The sequence below is a fragment of the Pteropus alecto genome, unplaced genomic scaffold, assembly GCF_000325575.1.
Source record: "Pteropus alecto unplaced genomic scaffold, ASM32557v1 scaffold761, whole genome shotgun sequence".
Classification (NCBI taxonomy): domain Eukaryota; kingdom Metazoa; phylum Chordata; class Mammalia; order Chiroptera; family Pteropodidae; genus Pteropus; species Pteropus alecto.
Genome location: NW_006431558.1, coordinates 1460860 through 1483154, shown reverse-complemented (window position 1 = coordinate 1483154; position 22295 = coordinate 1460860). Strand labels below are relative to the sequence as shown.

The following is a 22295-nucleotide window of genomic DNA, read 5'->3' as shown; positions in this document are numbered from 1 at the left end:
TATACTTAATGGTGAAATAGATAAATAGAAGGTCAGAAACAAGGCAAAGATTTTTTCATCATTTCTATTCAAGATTGTAAAGTAATGGGGCAAGAAAAATAAAAGATTAAGTTTAGAATTCAAGTAGGACTTTCTTTTATTGGTATTGACATGACTGCATACACAGAAAATCCAAAATAATCCATAAATATTTGAATAATTGAATGAAAAGAAAATGTCACTGGATAAAAGGTCAATGTACAAAAAGAAATTGTAATTCTATGTGGTAGCCCAAAAAATTTGAAAAAGAAAATAAATAAAAATATTTACAAAGCAAAACATATTACATACCTAGAAATAAATTAAAGTTATTCAAGACCTCTATAATTAAAACTATAAAACATTGTTAAGAGAAATTAAAGATGACTTAGGTAAATGGACAACTATATTATGTTCATCAACTGGAAGACTCAATACTGTAAACATGTCAATTTTATTCAGGTTATTCTATACATTCAATGCAGTTCCAAGCATAATCCTAGATTTGTAAAAATAAATAAGATTCTAAAATATAGAAACAAACGGTGAATAAAAAGGCAAGACAATATTAAAGAATTAAAAAGTTGGAAGGCTCTCACTACCTGATTTCCAAAAATACTACAAAACAACATAAAGATTGAGAAGCAATCTTTTACAATTTCGAGACATGTTAACAGATACCCTTTCAGGAAAAATGTCCAGAACTACTTAGCCCTGGCTGAGTTCCCAAACTTCATAGTTCCTTCCCATTGAAAACCCAGAGTAAGCACAGCATGGTAGCTGACATTATTACCTTTATTTCTAGATCCCACCTGCCCACTGCTGTCTCCTCCCCTCCCGATATACATCACAATTGCCAGGACTCTATAATTCATTTGGTGCAGATTCTACTCTGGTTTCTGGATGAGAACTGGAGCTAGTCCTAAAGAAATCAGAGTATTACATTCCCGTGGATAACAGTGAACAAGTAAGTCAATCAAATTCAATTTCAATAATCATATTGGAATTGTCATAAGAGACCATCATTCTCTTCTCCCTGAGAATTCAACCTGGAAAGAAAGCTACTTGAATCTTCTAAGTCCCACAATGAAGAGAGACAGCCTGCCAGGAAGAACAACCAATGCAGAAATATGTATAGCCAAGATATTGAAATTGAATTCATTCAAATAGTATCTTTTTAGCCCCAGGAAACAGCCATGCCTGAGGCTAATTATACTCAAGGACTTTTCAGTAATTAAACTAATAAATTCCCTTTATATCTAACAAATATGAAAAGAGTAAAAAGACAAGCTTGAGGCTGGGAAAAATTATCTGCAATATATGTATATATGATGTACATAACATACATATAATCTATAATACATGGTATATATATGTATACATATATATGCAACTATAGAGATATGCATACAATAAAGGACAAGTAACCAGAAGAAAATGCTTCAAATTTAAAAAAACGAGGGGGTACATGCTTCAAATCTCATAAAAGATATCCAAATACCCAATAAGTAGATAAAAATAAGCATTTGACATCATATCAGGTAAACGCAAATTAAAACCAAAAACAAGATATTACCACATCTTCTGCTGAATGACTAAAATTAGAAAGGGCTGGCCAGGTATGTGGAACAATTGGAATTTTCATGCATTGCTTTTAGGATTATAGGTGGAATCAACCTTTTTAAAAACTGGAATACCTACCATAAAGTCTACCCTTTGATGCACTAATCTCATTTCTACATACAAAGCATTTCCCAACAGAAATAAGTGTAAGTCTGTCAAAAGCACAATTAAAAGGCAAACAGACATTATGTTGAGAAAAGAAGCCAAACACATAACTGTATGTACTGTATTTTAATTTATATAAAAATCAAGAACACGCAAACATAATAAATTGTAATAAAAGTCAAATTGTGGTTGCTTCTGTGGAGCAATTATTGAGAAGGCAGATTAATGAACTTTCTAGAGTTCTGGAAAATGTTCTGTTTGTCAGAGTGTATACATATGTGAAGTTACATTAAGCTGTACACTTAAGAGTGGCACACTTCATGCATATGTATGTATGCCTTAATAAAATAAAAAGTAATTAAGGGAAAGTGGTATAGATATACAGTGATGTGCTACTTAACGACTGGGATATATGGAGAAACTTCATCATTGTGCAAACATCATAGACTGTTTCAGCAATAGGAATTTTTCAGCTCTAATATACTCTTATGCAGTCTGTTGTTGACTAAAATGTTATGTAACGCAGGACTGTACTTTTAGAGATAAAGCACAAACCAAATAACTTCTAAATTATCAGATAAAAAAGTGGTAAAATCTTCCCTGTTTGAAGGTGTCAAATATAAATGGGATCACACCTTATCTGATGCTGACCTCAATTATATCTAATTTTCACTGTCCACAGCTAAATGGGATCACACCTTATCTGATGCTTACCTCAATTATATCTAATTTTCACTGTCCACAGCTCTTCTTATTTTGAGATTACAGTAACTTATATAGATGTATCTTTCCCCTTGAGTAGGGTGACATAATAGAACTGGACTGTGTAGATGACAACAATCCTGCTCCAAACTGGGTCCAATTCTATATAATCAGTTGATGTGCCGGAGGAACTGTAATATCAGCAAAATGACAATGCTAGAACCTGCCAGAAGATCTGAGAGGCTGTGTGTGGCCATGATGGAGGAATTTACAGAGATGTCTGTGGAGCTGCTGCTTCTGAGGTAACAAGTCACGTGCTTACTGTTCCATCTGAGCCAGTATTGATTAGTGGGGCCAGTAATCAGGAAAATGAGAAGAAACGAGAGCCCACGAGACACCTATGCATATGGCTCCCTGTCTCACGGCCTCATTAAACTAAAAATCATGGATCCTAGCCTCGGCCTTCCAATTTTCATGCAAACTCTTTATTTTAGACAACTCTAACCTGGAACTGCATATGGAAGTGGTTCTGGGAAATGGAGTCCCAGCCATGCCCAAATTAACACAACAAGCCAGCCCAACCAACTTTACTTCTAGCTTTCTTGTGACAAAGTCCCTCTTTAATCTCAAAACACTAGGTCCATTTCTCGCCCATGAGCAAGGACAAAGAACAAAATACAAAAACATATCAGATGAGACACTTCTTGCAAGTGTCTTATTAATTTCTGCACTAATCTTATTAATTACTTATTAGCTTACAATAGTCAACTGATAACATCAAAAAATGTAGGTTTTTTGTAAAATAAAAAAGGGGGGGCGGAGATATTGGGTAGGCAATTTCCAGAATCTGCCGAACTAAATCAAAATGAAATTACCAATTACAAAAGAAAATTGTAAAAGAAATTACAAATACCAAAGTGCCCATACCATAATGACAGCACACTTAAGAGAGCAATGAGTTGATCAGAAACTAATTTTTAAAAGGACCCTTCCTGCCTGGATATGAAAAAAAAAAATACACTTCAAGGCCCCCATAGGTCCAAGACTTAGTGATGGAAATAACATTTACATCTGAACCAAAATAAAAGCACTTCAGAATACAACATATTAGAGGTGAAAGGTATTAGAGGAAAATTATCACCTTAAATATTCCTATCGAAAAATAAAAACTGGAAATCAATGAGCCAACATTCCATTCTAAGGGTGAGGCACTGATCTCTGCTTCTAGTATGAATTGCTTATAAATTTTGACTTATAAGTGATATTCATGAAGGCGTTGCCACATGGTTTACATACACAGGGCTTCTCAGTTGTGAGTTCTCAAGAGTCTTCAAAAAGATGAGCAACAATTTCATACTTTCTTACATTCAAAGGATGTCTCCACAGTGTGAGATCTCACGTTACAAGATTTGAAAAGCCTTGCAGACATTTCCAAATTTCTCAACATTCATATATTTTCTCTAATATGTGTTTTCACATGTCTTCGAAAGTAGGCAGGACAAACAAAGGCTTTCCCACAATCCTTACATTCATATGGTTTCTCACCAGTGTGGCTCCTTACATGTCTTCGAAAGGATGAGGGACAACTGAAGGCTTTCCCACATTCTAGACACTCAAATGGTTTCTCTCCAGTGTGCATTCTGGCATGTACAGTAAGGTATGAAGAATGACGAAAGGCTTTCCCACATTCCTTACATTCATAGGGTTTCTCCCCAGTGTGCGTTCTCATGTGGATCCTAAGGGCTGAAGGATAAATAAAGGCTTTTCCACATTTCTTACATTCATAAGGTTTCTCTCCAGTGTGAGTTCTTACATGGACTGTAAGGTGGGAAGAACTAATAAAGGCTTTCCCGCATTCCTTACATTCATAAGGCTTCTCTCCACTGTGAGTTCTCAAGTGTTCAGTGAGGGATGAGGAACGACTAAAAGCCTTCCCACATTCCTTACATTCATATTGTATCTTTCCAGTGTGATCTCTCACATGTGCTCTAAAGGAGGAGGGACAACTAAAGGCTCTTCCACATTCCTTACATTCATAGGGTTTCTCTCTACTTTGATTTTTCACATGTGTATTAAGGGAAGTGAGAAGATAGAAAGCTTTTCCACATTCTAGACATTCATAGGGTTTCTCTCCAGTGTGTTTTCTCATATGAATACTTAAGGAAGAGGGACAATTGTAGGCCTTCCCACACTCCTTACATTTATAGGGTTTCTCTCCTGTATGTGTTCTGACATGTACTGTGAGTTTTGAGGACTCACTAAAGGCCTTTCCACACTCTTTACATTCATAAGGCTTCTCTCCAGTATGAATTCTTATATGTATTATAAGGTGAGAGGAAGAACTAAAGGCCTTCCCACATTCCTTACATTCGTATGGCTTATCTCCACTATGAATTCTTTTGTGTTTGGACAGTGAGGAGGAACAACTAAAGGCCTTCCCGCATTCCTTACATTCATAAGGCTTATCTCCACTATGAATTCTTTTGTGTTCTGTTAGAGATGAAGAACAGCTAAAGGTTTTTCCACATTCTTTACATTCACAGTTTGTCTTTCCAGTGTGAATCTTCATATGTGCCCTAAAGAATGAAGAACAACCGAAGGCTTTGGTACATTCCTTACATTCATAGGGTTTCTCTTCAGTGGGAGTTTTCATATGCTTCTTAAAACAAGCGAGAAAATGAAAAGCTTTCCCACATTCCTTACACTGATAGGGTTTGCTTCCAGTGTGAGAGCTGATGTGATTCTTAAGGGATAAATGATCCATGAAGATCTTTTTACACTCATAGCATTCATAGGATTTTACGTCAGTAGTTCTCTTGAGTATATTAAGATCTGAAATTAAGCCAAAGATTTGTCGACACTGATCTGCTTCATTACATTCATAGATGTCCTCCATCACATGACTTCTTTTAAAAATAAAAAGCACATTATTAGTAATAAATAAATTTTTACCATTTTCAGTTATTATATTATATTTTTTTGCTCTGTCAAGTTGTAAGCTGAAAGTTCTCACAGGGGACTCTACAACAGCCAATATTATCACTAAGTTTTGACTTATGGGATTTTTTTGATAATTATTTACAACTGAATTATGTGTCAAACATTGAAGAGCTCAGTCTCATTTGTGGGGGGAAAAAATCTTGTGAAAATTCTTTATGAAATCGCAATTTCTGACCAAGTTGTATATATATGTTTTTAAATTTCATGACATTTTAAGATTCTCTCTTGAGGCACTATTTTCTTTTATGCTAATGGCACTCACCTCAAATGTCTCTCATGGTTTTTGTTCTTATAATCAACACCACGGTATTCCCAGTTTTTGTATAAGATAGACGACCAGGAATCATTCCTTCTGAATCTTACTATTCCCTGTTCACTGGATTTTTTTTCTCCATGGATATCTTGCGAAGTGACTGATTCATTAGCTTTAAATCGAGTCTCAAAACCTGAAACAAAAGGTAAAGGCACCTATAAGCAAAGGACTTTTGGCAGTGTGGCTATTTCAGGACTTCAGTAATAAGCACAAGATCAAAATGGTAAAGAACTAAGAAATAATTCCATGAAGAATGAGATTGATGGTAACATGAATAGGGTATTATTAGAAGAACAAAACAAAAAGGAATTGGATAAAATGTGCATGGACAAACACTAACCTACAAAGAGGAAATATGCAAGGTCTGTCCCCAAAACAAGGAAAGTGTCAGTGGACTGATAAAAAGTCAAATAGTAATTAATGGTATCGTGGAAAATCAGCCTTTCGAACAAAACAAAGTTTTGTTTTGCTTTTATTTGATTTTTCCGAATGTAATATCCCGCAACCAGGACAGTTTCTCCCAAGAATCCTTGCCTTCCTGGTGCTCCTGCTCGACAGGTCCTCTCTTTGCTATCTCCAGGTCCTCCTCTTGTTTCCACTGGAGGATCAGACAGGGTGTGTGTAGTGGATACCCTGTTAATGCAGAAAGGCATATCACATGAAAGAGAACAATGAGGAACCATAAACTCTTCCATGAGACAAGGCCAAAACTTTGATCTTCTGATATGCTGAGGATGAGCAGATGTGAATTTAATTGCAACAAAATGTTTGTCAAAAAAAATTTTAAGGGGGATGGGGAGCTGTGACATAGCCTCAGATGTTTAGAGCTGATCTGACATTTATATGTAATTCTCAATATTGTTTGAAGCTGGTCTGATACACCCTGAACATTTTGTTCTCCTGTTGAACAAAAATAATCTCACAAGATATCAATCTTACACAAGGTTACCCTGAGACCACAGTAAAATGAAACAAGACAAGGCCACTTCATAATTTAGTCTAAGGGGAGGCAAACAAAAAGTCACTGTGTATGCACAAAATACCCAAAAATAGAATTTCCCCCACATTCTGCACCCAGGTTCAATCCAATTGGGTTGAACAGTGTCTTTCAAAGATTCATGTCTGAACAGATCAGTGGAACAGAATACAGAGTCCAGAAACAGACCCATATAAAAGTGAACTAACCTTTGACAAAGGAGAAAAGGCAATACAATGGAGAAAAAATAGTCTTTTTACAAAGACTGGAACTAGATATTGACATCCAAAAAAATGACCTTTTACTCTTCACAAAAACTGATTATAGACTTAAATTTAAAATGCAAAATTATAAAACTCTTAAAATAGGAGAAAAATCGAGATGACCTAAGGTTTGGCAATGACTTGCTAGATGCAACACCAAAGGCATAATCTACAAAAGAAAGAACTGATAACCTGGACTTCATTAAGATTAAAATTTTTGCTCTGCAAAAGACACTGTCAAGAGAATAAAAAGACAAGCCACAGACTAGGAGAAAATATTTGCAAAACACGTATCTAATAAAGAACTGTTAATCCAAAATATACGAGAACTCTTAAAACTCTAATTAAAAAATGGCCAAAGACCTTAACAGACACCTCACCAAAGAAGATATACAGATGGCAAATAAGCATATGAAAAGATGCTCCACATCATGTCATCAGAAAAATGCAAATTAAAACAATGAGATACCACTACACACCCATGAGAATGGCCAAAATCTGGAACACTGACAACACCAAATGCTGATGAGGATGTGGAGCAATGGGAACTCTCATTCACTGCTGGTAGGAATGCAAAATGGCACAGACACCTTTGAAGGCAGGCTGGCGGGTTTTTTACAAAACTAAACATACTCTTCCCATATGATCAGATAATCATGCTATTTGAAATTACCCAAAGGAGTTGAAAATGTGCCACAAAAAACTTGCACACACATTTATAGCAGCTTTATTCATATTTGCCAAAACTTGGAAGCAGTAAAGATGTCCTTCTGCGGATGAATGAATAAATAGACTGTGGTATTTCCAGATAATGGAATATTATTCAGTACTAAAAATAAATGAGCTATTAAGCCATGAAGAGACACGAAAGAACTTTAAATGCACATTACTAAGTGAAAGAAGCCAATCTGAAAAGGCTACATACTGTATGATTCCAACTACATGACAGTCTAGAAAAGAGAAAACTGTAGAACAGTAAAAAGTTTAATAGTTGCCAGGGTTCGAAGGGAAGGCAGGATGAATTAGCAGGACAAAGAGGACTTTCAGGGCAGTGAAACTATTCTGTACGATATTATAATAGTAGATATATATCATATATTCGTCCAAATCACAGACTATACACCACCAAGAGTGAAGCCTAATGTAAACTATGGACTCTAGGTGACAATGACATGTCTGTGTAAGTTCATTAATTGTAACAAATGTACCTTCTGGTGGAGGATGTTGAAGGCAGAAGAGGCTGTGCATTGGTGGAGGCAGCAGGGTATATGGGAAACCTCTGTACCTTCCATTCAATTTTGTTATAAACCTAAAACTGCTCTAAAAACAAACAAACAAACAAACAAATAAATGTACTTTTAAAAAATTTCATGTCCACCTGGAATCTCAGAATGTTGCCTTATTTGGAAATAGGGTCTTTGCAGGTGTAATCAAATTAAGATGAAGTTATACTGGATTAGAGTGGGACTAGTGTCCTTATAAAGGAGAGACTTAGAGACAAGGGGAAGAAATCTGTGTGAACAGAGGCAAAGATTAGAGAAATGCAGCTGCAAGCCAAGAACACCAAGGATTGTTGGCCACCATCAGACATTAGGAAGATATAGGAAGGTTTTTTTCCACAGAGCCTTCAGAAGAAGCATGACCCTGCTGACACCTTGATTTCAAACATCCAGCTCCAGAAATGTGAGAGAATACTTTTCTATTGTTTTTAGTCACTGAGTTTGTGGTACTTTGTTACAAAAGGCCTAGGAAACTAATACAACTTGTTTCCAAAGACCCATCCCCCAATCACTCAACCAAAGTTCAAAACTAGAATATATGCTTTCCTACACCCCACAGCCCCCCATGTCATGTGTTCTCCCTCACAGCACTGAGTAATAAACCCAACTTACTTAACTACAGGTATGTTCCTGGTGGTCTTTGAGTAAAGAACATAGACATCAATAAAATTCTCAAACAGTCCTAATCCACAAACCTCTCTGTGCCCCTAATTGAAGTCTATACCAACACTTTTGATGCTTAATAAGCCTTCAGGCTTTCAACCACAAGAAAAAGTCAGTTCAATACACAGATGTTTATTTTCATGATGAAGCCACTAGACTACAAGTTCCTTGGGGGTCAGTGACCATGTCTATCTTATTTACCAGTGTATTCCAATTCCTCAGCCCAAATCCTAGAATGAGGTTGGTTAGTCAGATAAATTTGTTTTCTAAACAACTAAACGAAGGGATGCTGCCATTCTTACCTAGTGAGGCCAGGTTCTGGAAGTTCTCCAGCATCACATCTCTGTAGAGGCTCTTCTGAGTAAGATCCAGCAAAGCCCATTCCTCTTGGCTAAAGTCCACAGCCACATCCTCAAAGAGCACTGAGTCCTGAAACATCCCACATATTCTGGTCAGAAAGACACCAACTCCCCCAATGTGTTCAGGAGGATGGATGATGCTGACAGTACTGGGGAACTTAGAATTCATTCATAGGAAGTTCTGAAGATTTTATGGTCTCCTAACATCGACCCTGGGACTCAGCCATCAGATCTCTTTTTCCCTAAACATCCTTCCTGACTGATCCAATCCTGTCTCGCAGACTTAACAACACTTCTAAAACACTAAATTAATCTCTCCACAGTTTGATGATGAACAATTCCAGTCTTATATAATCCAGAACAGTCCAGAGTATATAGCAAAAATGAAAGAAACGCTGTCAAAATGAAATAAATCAGGTCCTCGAATAACGTCGCTGTGTTATACCATTGATGAGATGCCGTGGGAACTTAACTCCTGTTTATATCAATTAGCCTATGGTGAAATTGGTTTCATTATCCATCATTTTGCAAGGTCACAGAATCCACAATGTTAAGTGAGGACTTACTGTAATTTCCACACTAACACCAGCAATTGCTTGTTACAAAAACAATTTCACCTGCTTCCTTCTCTCCTGTCATAGCAATCAGCACACCATGAAACACTGGGTCAAATGTGGATGAATAAAAACACACTGAGGGACACGGAGATTTCTTTTTTTCTTAAACCCGAGAGGCTCGGGAGCCTGTAGAAGCACAACTTTCAAACTAGGTCCACAGCTCACCATATTTTCTTATATTCTAGGCCAAGGATCAGCAAACTACGGCACATGGCTAAATCTAGCCTACCACCTGTTTGTGTAAGTAATGTTTTACTGGAACACAATAAAACTTGTGTATATACTGTCTATGGCTGCTTTCACACTAAAATGGCAGAGCTAGGTTACAACAGAAACTCTGGCCTTCAAAGCCTGACATACTTACTATGTGGCCCAGTAGAGAAACAGGTTACTGACCCCTGCTCTAAACAGTTAGATCGACAACCTGGTGGAATGGAAATACTCCCCTGGAGAATTATTAGCTCTTACCTACCTGTGTCATATTTTTCTGTAACTCAGCCGCTGTTTTTCCTTCGTCCATGTTCCCTTTATGAAGAAAGGCAGAGTATTGAGAAGTTAGAGCTGAGGCAGGAGAAAGAAACATGAAAATCTAGGTCTACCTACAATTTCCACACTCATGAGCCTTAGTGCTGCAACGCATCCTTTAAAAGTAACCGCTCCCCTCAGAACACACACACACACACACACACACACACACAAACCCACACATGAACATGCATACCCCAAGACACTCAAACACACACCAATCTTACAAGAAGACGGAACAATCTTGCCTCCTCTAGAGCTAGAAGACTGTGCTCTAGTTCTTGTCGATCATTTTTTAATAAAGGTTAGGGGTCCCATTTTGCAACTAAGTTAACTGAAATCTAAAAGTTTAGCTGTCAATTTGACCATGAAAAATATAAAGAGTTATCAGGCAACGCCTTCAACCTTAAGAATATACACGCTGCCTCGAATCCGAGAAAGCAATGACTTCTGTACCAGACTTCTCAGGGCTCCATTTCCAGTATTTCACACTTCTGCAGCCCTTGCCAGACTACAAGCCATTAGTGCTCAGCCCCTAATCACTGGACCCTCCTTCCAGGGCTGCAGGGTCCCTGAAACCTGGTTTTTGAGAAAGAACATCAACTGACTGAATTCCACACACAGAAGGCAGAAAAGACTGCCACTCCGCGATTCTCATGCTAAAATTTGCCTATGCAGAAGCAGCAGAACAAGAATACTTGAAGTTAGCAATGTGTGTCACCTGTGATACCAATATCTATAGTGCTGCTGCACAAATTTCAAATAACGAAAATGCATTTCTTCCACTGCGGTGGATCCAGTATGTATTTTAAAACCAATAAAAAAGTGTGATATTCTTTACTATAAAAACTGTGGTATTCTTTACTATATCAATAAAATGTTCCATCTGAGCAACCATGATGTAAGAATGATTTTGCAAAAAGATGTCCATACCTTTGCAAAGAAATTATGTTTCATGGAAACTCTGAAAATCAGATATTATTATAACTAGTTACCTTATAGTTGAGAAATCTTAGAAAAGACAATTAGCCATGCACTTGATGTCACCTAACTAGAAAGCTGCTCAGTTGGGCTATGTACACAGGTCTAGTTATCTTCAAAGCCTAGATGCCCAATGAATATATTTCCGAACACACACCTTACAACCTAGTTGTTAGTGAGGCCTTTATTCCCTAAAATTACCAGGTCTGGCCTAGAATCCTCTTGGGCACACTATGCAGAATAGACTAAGGACGCAGTCTATTCAAATGCTTTATCTTTGAGCTCCTTCTCTTGACTAAACCGTATGTCTTTAGCAACCATGATTCCCTTACGGCCCCTACCTCCTGCTCCTTAGCTTCATATTCATTTATATACTATCTCCTCTGATCCTACTACTTGCAGTCACAGGGGATACAGCACTGAATGAAAGAGAAAAATCCTCAAGCACATGAACTTTATAATCTTTTGAAGGAGGACAGAATTAACAAAATATTATCAGGTGGTATATGCTACATAAAAATGTAGCATATTATAGGGATAAGGAGATGCACACACATTTATCTTTAGCAAGTGAGGACTACTCATGAGCAGAAAATTAAAATAACTGTTTCAGACAGCAGCGGAAATCCAAAACTGGTGTGATACATATATATATATTGATATATGTACTTATCGATATCATCAATTCCCAGAAAAGAAAAAAAAATCTGTATCAGTGGGCTAATGCTGACTTATAAGGTTGGAAAAAGAACAGCATAAAGGATTAGAAAGAAAGTGAAAACAAGGCACAATTAATGATACCTTAAAAAACTAATAAACTGGATCAGAAAAGCTAGCAGTGTCCTTTGAAAATTAATGAAGTCAACAAATCCTTAGCAATTTTAGGAACAGAGCACAGACAAAAAGTTAAGATGAGTCACAATTACAGCTGTTGCAGGGAGACTATGACAATAAAGAGAATAGATACACAAATGTGCAGGTATTGAATGAATTTCGAAATACTACTTTCCAGCAATGATCTAAAATAAATACAATACTTGATTATATCTAGTCATTGAAAAAAAAAATCAGCAGCTTAAAACATACACAAAGGAAACATAAGTTACAAATTATTTTACCTGCAGGCTCACCAAATAAGTAAGGGAGTCAAAATTACATTGTAGAGACAGGAAAACTTCCTATTTCCAAGACCAGAAAAATACAACTCGAAAAAAGAAAAAAAAAAAAAAAGATCTCGTTCATACGTTTTAGGGCAAAATAATAACAGTACAGTCGAGAAATGAATTATAAGGATAATAATCACAAACCAAGTTCATTTCATCCTAAGAATAAAAGATGGTTGAAAATGGAATCATCAATTAACATAATTCACATTAATAGATCATATGACTCATCCCCTCAGATACAAAATAGTGACATCTATATTATTGTCCACTGGTGCTAATAATACAACCCACTACGACCAGAAGGGAACAGGTTTAGTAGAAGAAAATCTACAAACATCTATAGTAAACATCCTATTTACTGGTGAAATGGTAAATTCCCTCTGAGATCAGGAACAAGCAAGGATGCAAATTCTATGCTACTCTACATTGAACTAGAGGTCCTAATAACTGCACTAAGGAAATAGAAAGAAATACAAAGTACAAGGAATAGAAAAAGAAGACGCTGAAACTGGCAGATGATCACACTTTAGGTGTGAAATTCAAGATATCCACAGAAAAATAATTAAAAATTATAGCTGCATTCGGCGAGGAGAGTTACGAACACATTAAATAACCAGTTTACTTTTATGCACCTGACTATAACGTAGCAAACGGATTTTGCCCCTCAGGCAGGGTAAAATTCAGGTTAAATAATATCTCTTGCATCAGGAGGGGAGAGGTGGGGTAGTAGTTGAGGCAAATGTCACCCGGTGCTCACCAAATACGCTGAAATCCACAGATGAGCGTAGAAACAAGGTGAGGCTCTCTTCCCCGTGACCTGAATGGCAGGGATGCTTTTCGTTTTTGAAAAGAGAGCAAAGGATGTTTTTTGGAGGCCGATTAAATACGAGGGTGGTTCTCCAACTCTAGTCTGCTCTCACTCCGGCTGCTGGACCCAGCCCAGCGTTCCGGATTCCGTGAATTTGGAACGAGCCGCAGCCACCCGCGGGGATGGGAGGCCTCGCGCGCGGGGTCCCGGCGGCGGCTGCCCGTTGATCGCCGACCCCAAGGCCGACCTCTCCGCCCCCCGCACGTGACCTAAAGCGGGCCAGGTTGAAGGCGGGTACGATGAGGACGAACCGGACCAGAAACACGACCCACGGCGCGAGCAGACAAGGCCGAAGGCTCGCGCACGCACAAAAGCGAACCTCTGCTTCCGGTTTATCCGCCGCGCACAGCGTAAGGGGCGGGGCCTCGAGAGCTGGGAAATAGGGATTACGTGTAGCTGTGGGACGGGGCGGGGCGGGGCAGTGTCCGCTTCCAGCCACGAGTGGAGGGGTAGTGTTAGTTTTCTTTCTCCCGGGAGGATCCGGGGGCCGGATCAGCGCAGATGTTGGGGTAGCACGGAGCGGGGCGGGACCAGGTCAGTGGCGGACCTTCGTAGACTAGTACTGTGGGACTGGGACTTAATTGAAGATTCAGAGAGCGGGGCTTAACGTGGGGCCGGGTCCAGGGAGATAAGGTTGATGAAGGCTAGGGTCAGGGTTAGTTTAGGGTTAGGGCCTCCTGTCCAGGCCCTAAGAGCCAGAAAACAGGATGCTCATCGAATGCGTTTATACCCACCCTTCTCCATGTTGCTATACATAAGACGCAAAACTTAAGCCTATACCAATCTATGAGATCTCTCTTCTATTCATTTGGTCCTTTCATTAGGCCTTTAGTATCCCTTTCATTGTTTTATTGATAACTGCTCATGCAGAGGAAGGCTCAAAAGCCTGCTGGCACCAAACTCAAATTTTTACACATCCAATTATTTTTTAAATATCCTCCAATCGCATAATTTAAGCCATTTAGGCCTGCTTTGCGTACTCTGTGAAACCTCAGCCAGCATCTGTTGAAGATTGATTAATAGAGCCTCGTGGTTCTATGTTGCTACGACTCTTCAGAGCTCTCTGACCCAGGGATTCCCCCTCCCTGGGCTGCTGAGCAGCATCACCTAGACATGTAAATCACCTCCCAGATTCCCTTGTCCTCCTTCCCTTCTGATTGGTGACCCCTGTGCCATCAGCCTCTGGATGGCCTAATGCTGTGAGAGACTGCTCTCATGCAACCCTGTCCAAGTGCCACCTTGTCAAAGAAAAAACAGTGGTGGACAGTAGTTAAAGCAGTAAAAACACCCTGCAGACACTGAATGGACCCTCCCATCCCAAATTTTGTTTGGATGTCGAGACTTGATCACACACACACATACACACACACACACACACACACACACACACACACACACACACTGAGTATAAAAAGATTTATTATTTACATTACAAATGACCCTGGGATCAACAAAGTGAAATAACTCTATTAGAAAATGACCATCAAACATCAATTTTTGAAAACACTTGAGGCAAATTGTGCCTGTATCAAAACTCAAAGCACTAGAGGCACTAGACCTATTGTTACAGATTTCATAGCCAAAAACTTACTCATTCCTTGTACCAGTTTCTGAAACTCTCCTACCTTTTAAAAGAAAATGAGAGTATTGTTTTGTAAAAAACTTAAGGTCTGTAAATTGTATCGTGTGCTCACAGTTCTTGTGGCCCCCAACCCATATACTATTCTGGCTTCTTTACTTCTAAAATCAACACATCACAGTAGTAGGTCTCTGTTCAGCCTTCTCTAGTGTTCTTTACATCTGGATTCCCAATACCTTTTTACTTTCTTGTGGCTAGACAATAAACCTGCACCATGATGCCACAAGTCTTCACTAAAGGGCCGTCATACTTCTTTCCCATAAACTCCTAGACTTACAACCTCCCTCTTCTTCTACCTTAATTCTAGATGTAGATGACTTGCTTTTATGTTCACCTGCACTATCTTCTTCTCAAGAGGAATCTCTATCTCTGGACAACTTTGGCTATATATGTTTCTGAGGTAAATTACAGTTTGATCAGACCCTGTAGGTTCACTATCCAGTCCATGACATAACCCTAGAAAGCAAGTCCCTCACACCAGAGAATTACAGTATTCAAAATTTCCTTTTCTTTTACCAAAAGACAACTTAGAGGATTCCTAAGACTATTATAAACTGCATTGCTGACTTAATTATCTGCCTCTTCTACGACATAACTAATGATACCCCTGAAATTCTACCATGGGAGGTCACTGCAGAGTTAGCCTTTGACCAACTCTAGGCTACTATCAAGAATTCTCCCAAATTATAATAACCTGTTTTCTTTTTCTATTAGTACTTGAAATGGACGGTCAAGCTCTTATATTTTTAACTCCAATATAATGGAAATCAGACCCACTGGGCATTACAGTTGCTCTTGAAACCCAGTACCTAAGGAATCTCCCCTTGCTTCAAGACAGTAACCTCAGACATGCAGTTAGCGGAAGCCATCTCAGACTTAAACTTAATGTCACCTCTTCACCCCCAGTGTAGTATCAGAGCCCCTACACTGAGATGCTGTAGCGCTTGCTCCCTCTCACCTTGACTGCAGTGTGCAGCTCCTTTTCCAGGTAAGGGGAATCACAGAGAGGAAGCTAAACTACACTGAAAAACTGAATCACAAACCGTGAATTTATGTTGCTATGTGAAAAGGTCAAATGCAGCTATGCAGTGACTATATTCAACAATGGTGCAAAGAAGAGTTAGGATGCATTCAAGTAAACAGTAAAATTTGAAAGTGATAAGACTGGATAAAGACTGACTGAAACTTCAAGGGAACAATTAGTTAGGAGGGTCTACGGGAAGAGCCAGGGCTTATGGAAGTTCCTTGCAGTCTGTCACCGGGACAACCCTACAGGAGGAGCTCTGTGTTTACAATAAAGCTCTATGGTTCTAACTTGCCCTTCCCTTAACTTCCTTTTCCCTTCTGAAAATTCCCCTCCATTATGGCACGCAAATCCCAGTAAGAACTTGTTTTTCCCGAAATAAGTCCTTTTTAGTGACAAAATACCCAATCGATATTATTTTTGAGTCAACGAAAGCAACTGTTTTTCATGTAAGACAGGGGTTAGGGAAAAAATAAAGCACTGCGCATATCCTGGGACACGGCCCGACCATCAGGCGGGATGAGTGCCCCATGCTTCCCAGATAGCTGAAAGAAGCGGCAGCCTCTCACCTTTGTCTGAGGCCCCGCCCCTCACCCTGTTCGCAGAGACTCAAAGTGCGCGTGCGCGAGGCGGCGGCCATCTTTGCTTCGTGCGCCCTCCTGCGACGGAGGTGTATTTTCCTGTCTTGGCGTTTGGCCTCTGTGGGTTTATGCGGGATGGGAAGCGCCCGAAGGGTAGGCGTGGGGTCACCGGGCGCTTGCCTAGCGCGCTGACCCTGCCGCTCCGGCCTCTGGCTTGTGCTCCCGAGCGACTGCCCCTGCTCCAAGAGCGGGGTCCAGGCAGCAGCCCCGGGAGGAGGCGTGCCGGCTCCTCCACCCGGCATCCTCTCCTTTCAAAAGCCTCAAAAATCAGCCTTTCTGCCCTTTCTCCAAAAGGAAAAGCATCGCTGTTGATCGCGTCACAGTGACTCCGGCCCCAGCGTCCCCGTGTCCCCTCCACCTGGCAGTTCGTCGGGTCCCGGTGAGCACTCGGTGGATTCGTTCCGGCCTTGAGTGTCGGTTATTGAAGTTTGGTAAGTTACGTTCCGGTGGAAAGAGAAACATTTCCAGGTTGTTAGGGAGCACATGTGTCCGAGGTGAATAAAATGGATGTGTGAATGTCTAAATACCGCGTTGATTACGGAGGAAAAGTGGGCTACCCGCTCTGATTTCATCGGCTTATCCCAGAACCCTGCAAATCCCCAAAGCTTCAAAATGGAGGCGTCTGGGAAGAAAGACAGTGCAGGCTGATTGCTGCTAGTAGCAGAAGTTGGAATTGAATTTACCCTCATTTCTATGAGTTTGTGTGTGTGGAATTTTCTCCCAGGTTCTTACCTTGAAATTCTTATCTAAAGCAGGTCTACATGAGCGCCAGTAAAATGAACATCGATGAACCCTTCTCTAAGATTAAAATTTTGTCTCATTTGTCTCTCTTGATACGGATACATTGTGTTAATGGTAAATTGCAGACTTTCACTTCACCTCTTAAACATGCTCCTGCTAAGAATGAAGGCCAGCTCCTAAAACATTCCCAGTACAAATTTAATATATGGTTTTTTCTTTCTATTTTATATTTGTATCTTTTTTCTCATAATAAAAACTGGTTCCTGATTGCATTGATGTTTTATCCTGCAGTATGTGTACAGTAATTCACAAAATACCAATATTACTACAAATTGTAGGCTTAGTATTGAGTTTCATTGTGGTTTTTTTTGTCCTTATATGTTTATATTAAGACTATAAAGTTCGGAGTGTTATGTTCATATATTTGTGTGAACTCCTAAGTCTTTTATCTGCATGGTTATGTTTGATACACTATTACGTTTATGTCCATTTACATTTAATTTCAATGTTTGCTTCCTTTTTGAATTAACTTATTCTTTAAATTTATAAAATTTTCATGGTTCAAAGGCAAAACTATATTAAAAGGTACATTCAGACGTCTCACATCACCACAAGTACCTAACCATTTCCATTTTGTTAGTTTCTGGTGTAACCTTTCAGGGCTTCTTAGAAATAACAGCTGTATATATCTTTTCATGTTCACATGAGTATATATTTTTTCCCTTTAATACTATATACTGAAATCAGTTTATTAATAATGATCTTCCCTATCCTTTTTTTCTGGCTACAGAGCCCTTCATTATGATGTATGATGTGATAGTTTATACAACCAGTTTTCTATGGGTAGAATGTGTGTTATTTCCAATTCTCCTAGCCACCGCACCATAACAACACTAGGGACAAACCTGAAGTCTGATAAAATCAGACTTTGTAACTCATTCCAAAGAGGGAGAAAGTCACATCAGAAGAACCATGGGTGTCTCAACCCAACAAAGCAAAATGGGTACTTAATGGATTCCGTGGAAGGGTGTTGTTTAGGTTAAATTTAAGTGAAGCGGTATTTTGGTAGTCTCAAAGCAAAGCAGGACTGTGTAAAGGTCTGGACTACAAACAACCCAGGGCCCTGTTTCCTTGTAAATGGTAAAATTAAGATAAATGTGAAATGTTGTGTCCAAAAACTGTTTAAGCTCAGCACCTGGGTTTTAAATCAAGACTTCTCCATGTCAGATGTCAAAATAACGATATAGATCCTCCAGGCAAAATTGGGATATTTCTGCCTTACTGATAGAATTTCAAAGCGAATTTCTGATAACTTCCAATATTATAGGATTAAGTTTCTCAATGAATAAGAAAGCAATATAACTCAACAGAGTTATATTATAATTTACGAGAAGGTCAGTCAGGTGCTGCCATGGAGGAGAAGCTCAAGAAAAAAATAGTTTATTATATTCACAAGTCCCAGAGCCAGGAGGCAAGGCATTCCACACAGAGTCATCAAGAAAAACGGCAGGGTGGTCAAGAGGCAGAAGGGGCAGAAGTGAGTGGTGGTTTGGGCCACTGCTTCTATAGGAATTTCCACAGGAAAGGTAAGGCAGAACAGAGAAAACAGCCAGGATTGGCTGGTTTGAATAATTTTGGTGGGCTTTGAGCTAAAAGGGTGGTCTCTAGTTGCCTGCTACCTGGCCCTGGGATGATTATGACAGAGGAATATTGCCTCCCAGGGTGTATGGGTCAGATAGAGATGATATGGCTCTGGACTGGTTAGTTTACATATCCAAGTCATGCTCCTGGTTGAACCCTTTTGCTGTCTCTAGGAATTGGCTAGCCCAGAGGGACAGTCTGCTTTGAGCTAAAAGGGTGGTCTCTAGTTGCCTGCTACCTGGCCCTGGGATGATTATGACAGAGGAATATTGCCTCCCAGGGTGTATGGGTCAGATAGAGATGATATGGCTCTGGACTGGTTAGTTTACATATCCAAGTCATGCTCCTGGTTGAATCCTTTTGCTATTTCTAGGAATTGGTTAGCCCAGAGGAACAGTCTCTCTCCAGCCAGAAAGAGGTTTTTTTTTTTTTTCCCAGATGTTAAAGCATAATATACAGAAAAAAGCCTCTCCTCTGTGTGTGTACATAGTACAGTCAGTACTTGGATGTTTTGACATCATAGTAAGGAAACTTTGGGGTATTGATAGTGGAGAGTTACAGAGAGTAGAGAGTAAGTTGCCCTGACCAAACAGAAAACATTTACTGTGTTATCTGTGACCACAAGCAGAATGACAAGAAATTCTTATAGCCCAGGCCATAATTAAGTTTCCCATTCGGCATTAGCCAAGAAAATAAAGCTGAAATTTTTTGCACTACCTTTAAGGCTTTTGAAAGGGGAGGATGCCGGGGGGAGGAGCTGGCACGCCTCCTCCCGGGGCTGCTGCCTGGTCCCCGCTCTTGGAGCTGTAAAGTGAATTAGAAGTTTGCTGAGAACAAGGTGGTACTTCTAGCAGTTTTGTTGGATGGTGCGAGCTAATAAATTAGTAAAGTGTATGTAAAAATTAGTGATATTGTGTGTAACCAAGGGGAAGGGAGTGGTTGTGGTCACAAGGCAGAATGTAACGTCTTGGTGGAAGTTGAGGGGTTAGTAGGAGAAAGCATCAGAGTAGTGCGGTCCTCTCCCCAGGCGCCAAAGAGTTGACTAATATGAGGCAGGCACCTCCTAGGGAAAGCGATAATCTCCCGCCCCGCCCCACCCCCGCTTTTTTTTCTTTCTTTTTAGAGAATTTTTAGGCTTACAGCAAAATTGAGAGTTCTCATATGACTCCTGCCCATCCCCAGACTACCCCATTGTCAACATCCCCCACCTGAGTGGTACATTGGTTACAATTAATGAACCAAAACTGACAGATCATCATGACCTAAACTCCACAGATCACATTATGGTTCATTCTTAGTGTTGTACATTCTATTAGTTTGGACAAATACATAATGACATGTATCCATCAGTATGATATCATACAGAGTATGTTCACTGCCCTAAAAATCCTCTGTGCTTTGTCTGTTCTCTCTCCAACTCCTGGCAACCACTGATCTTTTTGCTGTCTCTGTAATTCTGCTTTTTCTAGAATGTCACAGTAGCTGGAATTATACAGTCCATTAATTTTTAGAATGATACCAGATTTTCCTGTAGTCATGGAGTGTAGAAGTATATGTTTCAGCAGAGAGCAAGTAATGTACCTAGATCATGGGCTAACAGACAAGGAACTCAGAATCATAGTAGAATCCCTAATATCAAAGGAGGAAAAGCAAAGAATGCCCGGTGTCCACTTTGGGCCTTAGAAGAAGCCGTCCACGTGGTTACTAGGGTGGAGAGTTTAGTGTCAGGGTAAAGTCATCTCCAGCCATGAGACCCTGTACTGGTTGATGTCTGAAGTAATGTCATCTCCAGCAGTGAGCCTCTGGGCCAGTGTTGTTGCAGAGAGATGAGTCTGGAGTATCCTTTACAAATGGGTGCCCACTCTCAGCATTTACCCGTTCAGTTGAAACTGGCTCATTTGGAGGGATTCACTGGATTGTAAGCCAATGAAAGCACCAGACCAATAATATAAGATCATATTTACCAGAATGGTGTGCAGGGCTTTTGTTTTTTCATGGAAGTTTAAATTCATATGGGCCCTGTAATAGGTGAACACCTGCCTAGTCTTTGGGACAGTTTATGGTTAGTAAGTTTCAGGAAGGTATGTTCCCTCAGTCGGTCATCTAGCCCTTATGGGATGGGGGCAAGGTTAAAAACTGATATGTTACCATCTAGGACCAGATGGCTTCAAGAGTGAATTCTGCCAAACATTCAAGAAGATTTAATACCTATTCTCCTTAGACTCTTCCAAAAAATCAAAGAGGAGGCAATCCTTCCCAATTCATTTTATGAGGCCAATATTACCCTGCTACCAAAACCTGGTAAGGATAACTCAAAAAAAGAAAACTACAGACCAATATCTCTCATGAACACAGATACAAAAATCCTAAATAAGATACTAGCGAACCAAATACAGCAACATATTAAGAAGGTTATACCCCACGATCAAACGGCTTCATCCCAGGGGAACAGGAATGGTTCAGCATATGCAAATGATACACCACATAAACAAATTAAAAAATAAGAAGCATGTGATCATACCAGTAGATGCAGAAAAAGCCTTTGACAAGATACAGCATCCATTTATGATCAAAATACTTAACAAAATAGATATAGAAGGAAAGTACCCTAACATAATAAAGGCCATCTATGACAAACCCTTAGCCAACATTATACTTAATGCTGAAAAACTAAAAACCTTCCCTCTAAGATCAGGAACAAGGCAAGGCTGTCCACTATCGCCACTGTTATTCAATATAACATTGGAGGTCCTAGCAAGTGCATTCAGACAAGAGAATGATATAAAAGGCACCCAAATAGAAAACGAAAAAGTCAAACTGTCACTATTTGCAGATGACATGATTCTCTATATAGAAAACCTTAAAGATTCCACAAGAACACTACTAGAAACAAGCAAATACAGTAAAGTTTCTGAATACAGAATCAATGTTCAAGAATTCATAGCATTCCTATACTCTAATAACAAAGTGTCAGAAAAAGTAGAAAAATTAATTCCTTTTGCAATTGCAACAAAAAGAATAAAATACCTAGGAATAAATTTAACGAAACATGTGAAGGACCTACATAATTAAAACTACAAGACCCTGTTAAAAGAAATCCAAGAAGAAACAAAGAAGTGGAAAGATATTCTATGTTCTTGGATTGGCAGC

At 39.4% G+C, this 22295-nt stretch overlaps 2 protein-coding genes across 4 annotated transcripts in view; one reads left to right on the top strand and one right to left on the bottom strand.

Moving 5' to 3' along the window:
- Positions 1–453: 453 nt before the first annotated feature.
- LOC102885555 (zinc finger protein 699) lies at positions 454–13795 on the bottom strand. 3 transcript variants are annotated; one of them, XM_006905923.3, is made up of 6 exons: positions 13349–13795; positions 10392–10444; positions 9246–9372; positions 6296–6394; positions 5711–5894; positions 454–5354 (listed from the first exon to the last, which is right to left on the bottom strand). In XM_006905923.3, exons 2-6 carry the CDS (start codon positions 10437–10439, stop codon positions 3896–3898), a joined length of 1917 nt encoding a protein of 638 aa, XP_006905985.1. In that variant the 5' UTR covers positions 10440–10444; positions 13349–13795; the 3' UTR covers positions 454–3895. The 3 variants fall into 3 exon arrangements, with proteins under 3 accessions (XP_006905985.1, XP_015453625.1, XP_015453631.1); XM_015598139.2 differs by having other exon boundaries at positions 454–5351; XM_015598145.2 differs by lacking the exons at positions 9246–9372; positions 10392–10444; positions 13349–13795 and adding an exon at positions 8209–9213.
- A 2978-nt stretch (positions 13796–16773) lies between these two features.
- Positions 16774–22295, top strand: part of LOC102885056 (zinc finger protein 177) — a 39413-nt gene continuing 33891 nt past the window's right edge. Inside the window, 2 exon segments of the mRNA XM_025040311.1 lie at positions 16774–16792; positions 17058–17194. The gene's annotated coding sequence lies outside the window, so the exon portion shown is untranslated.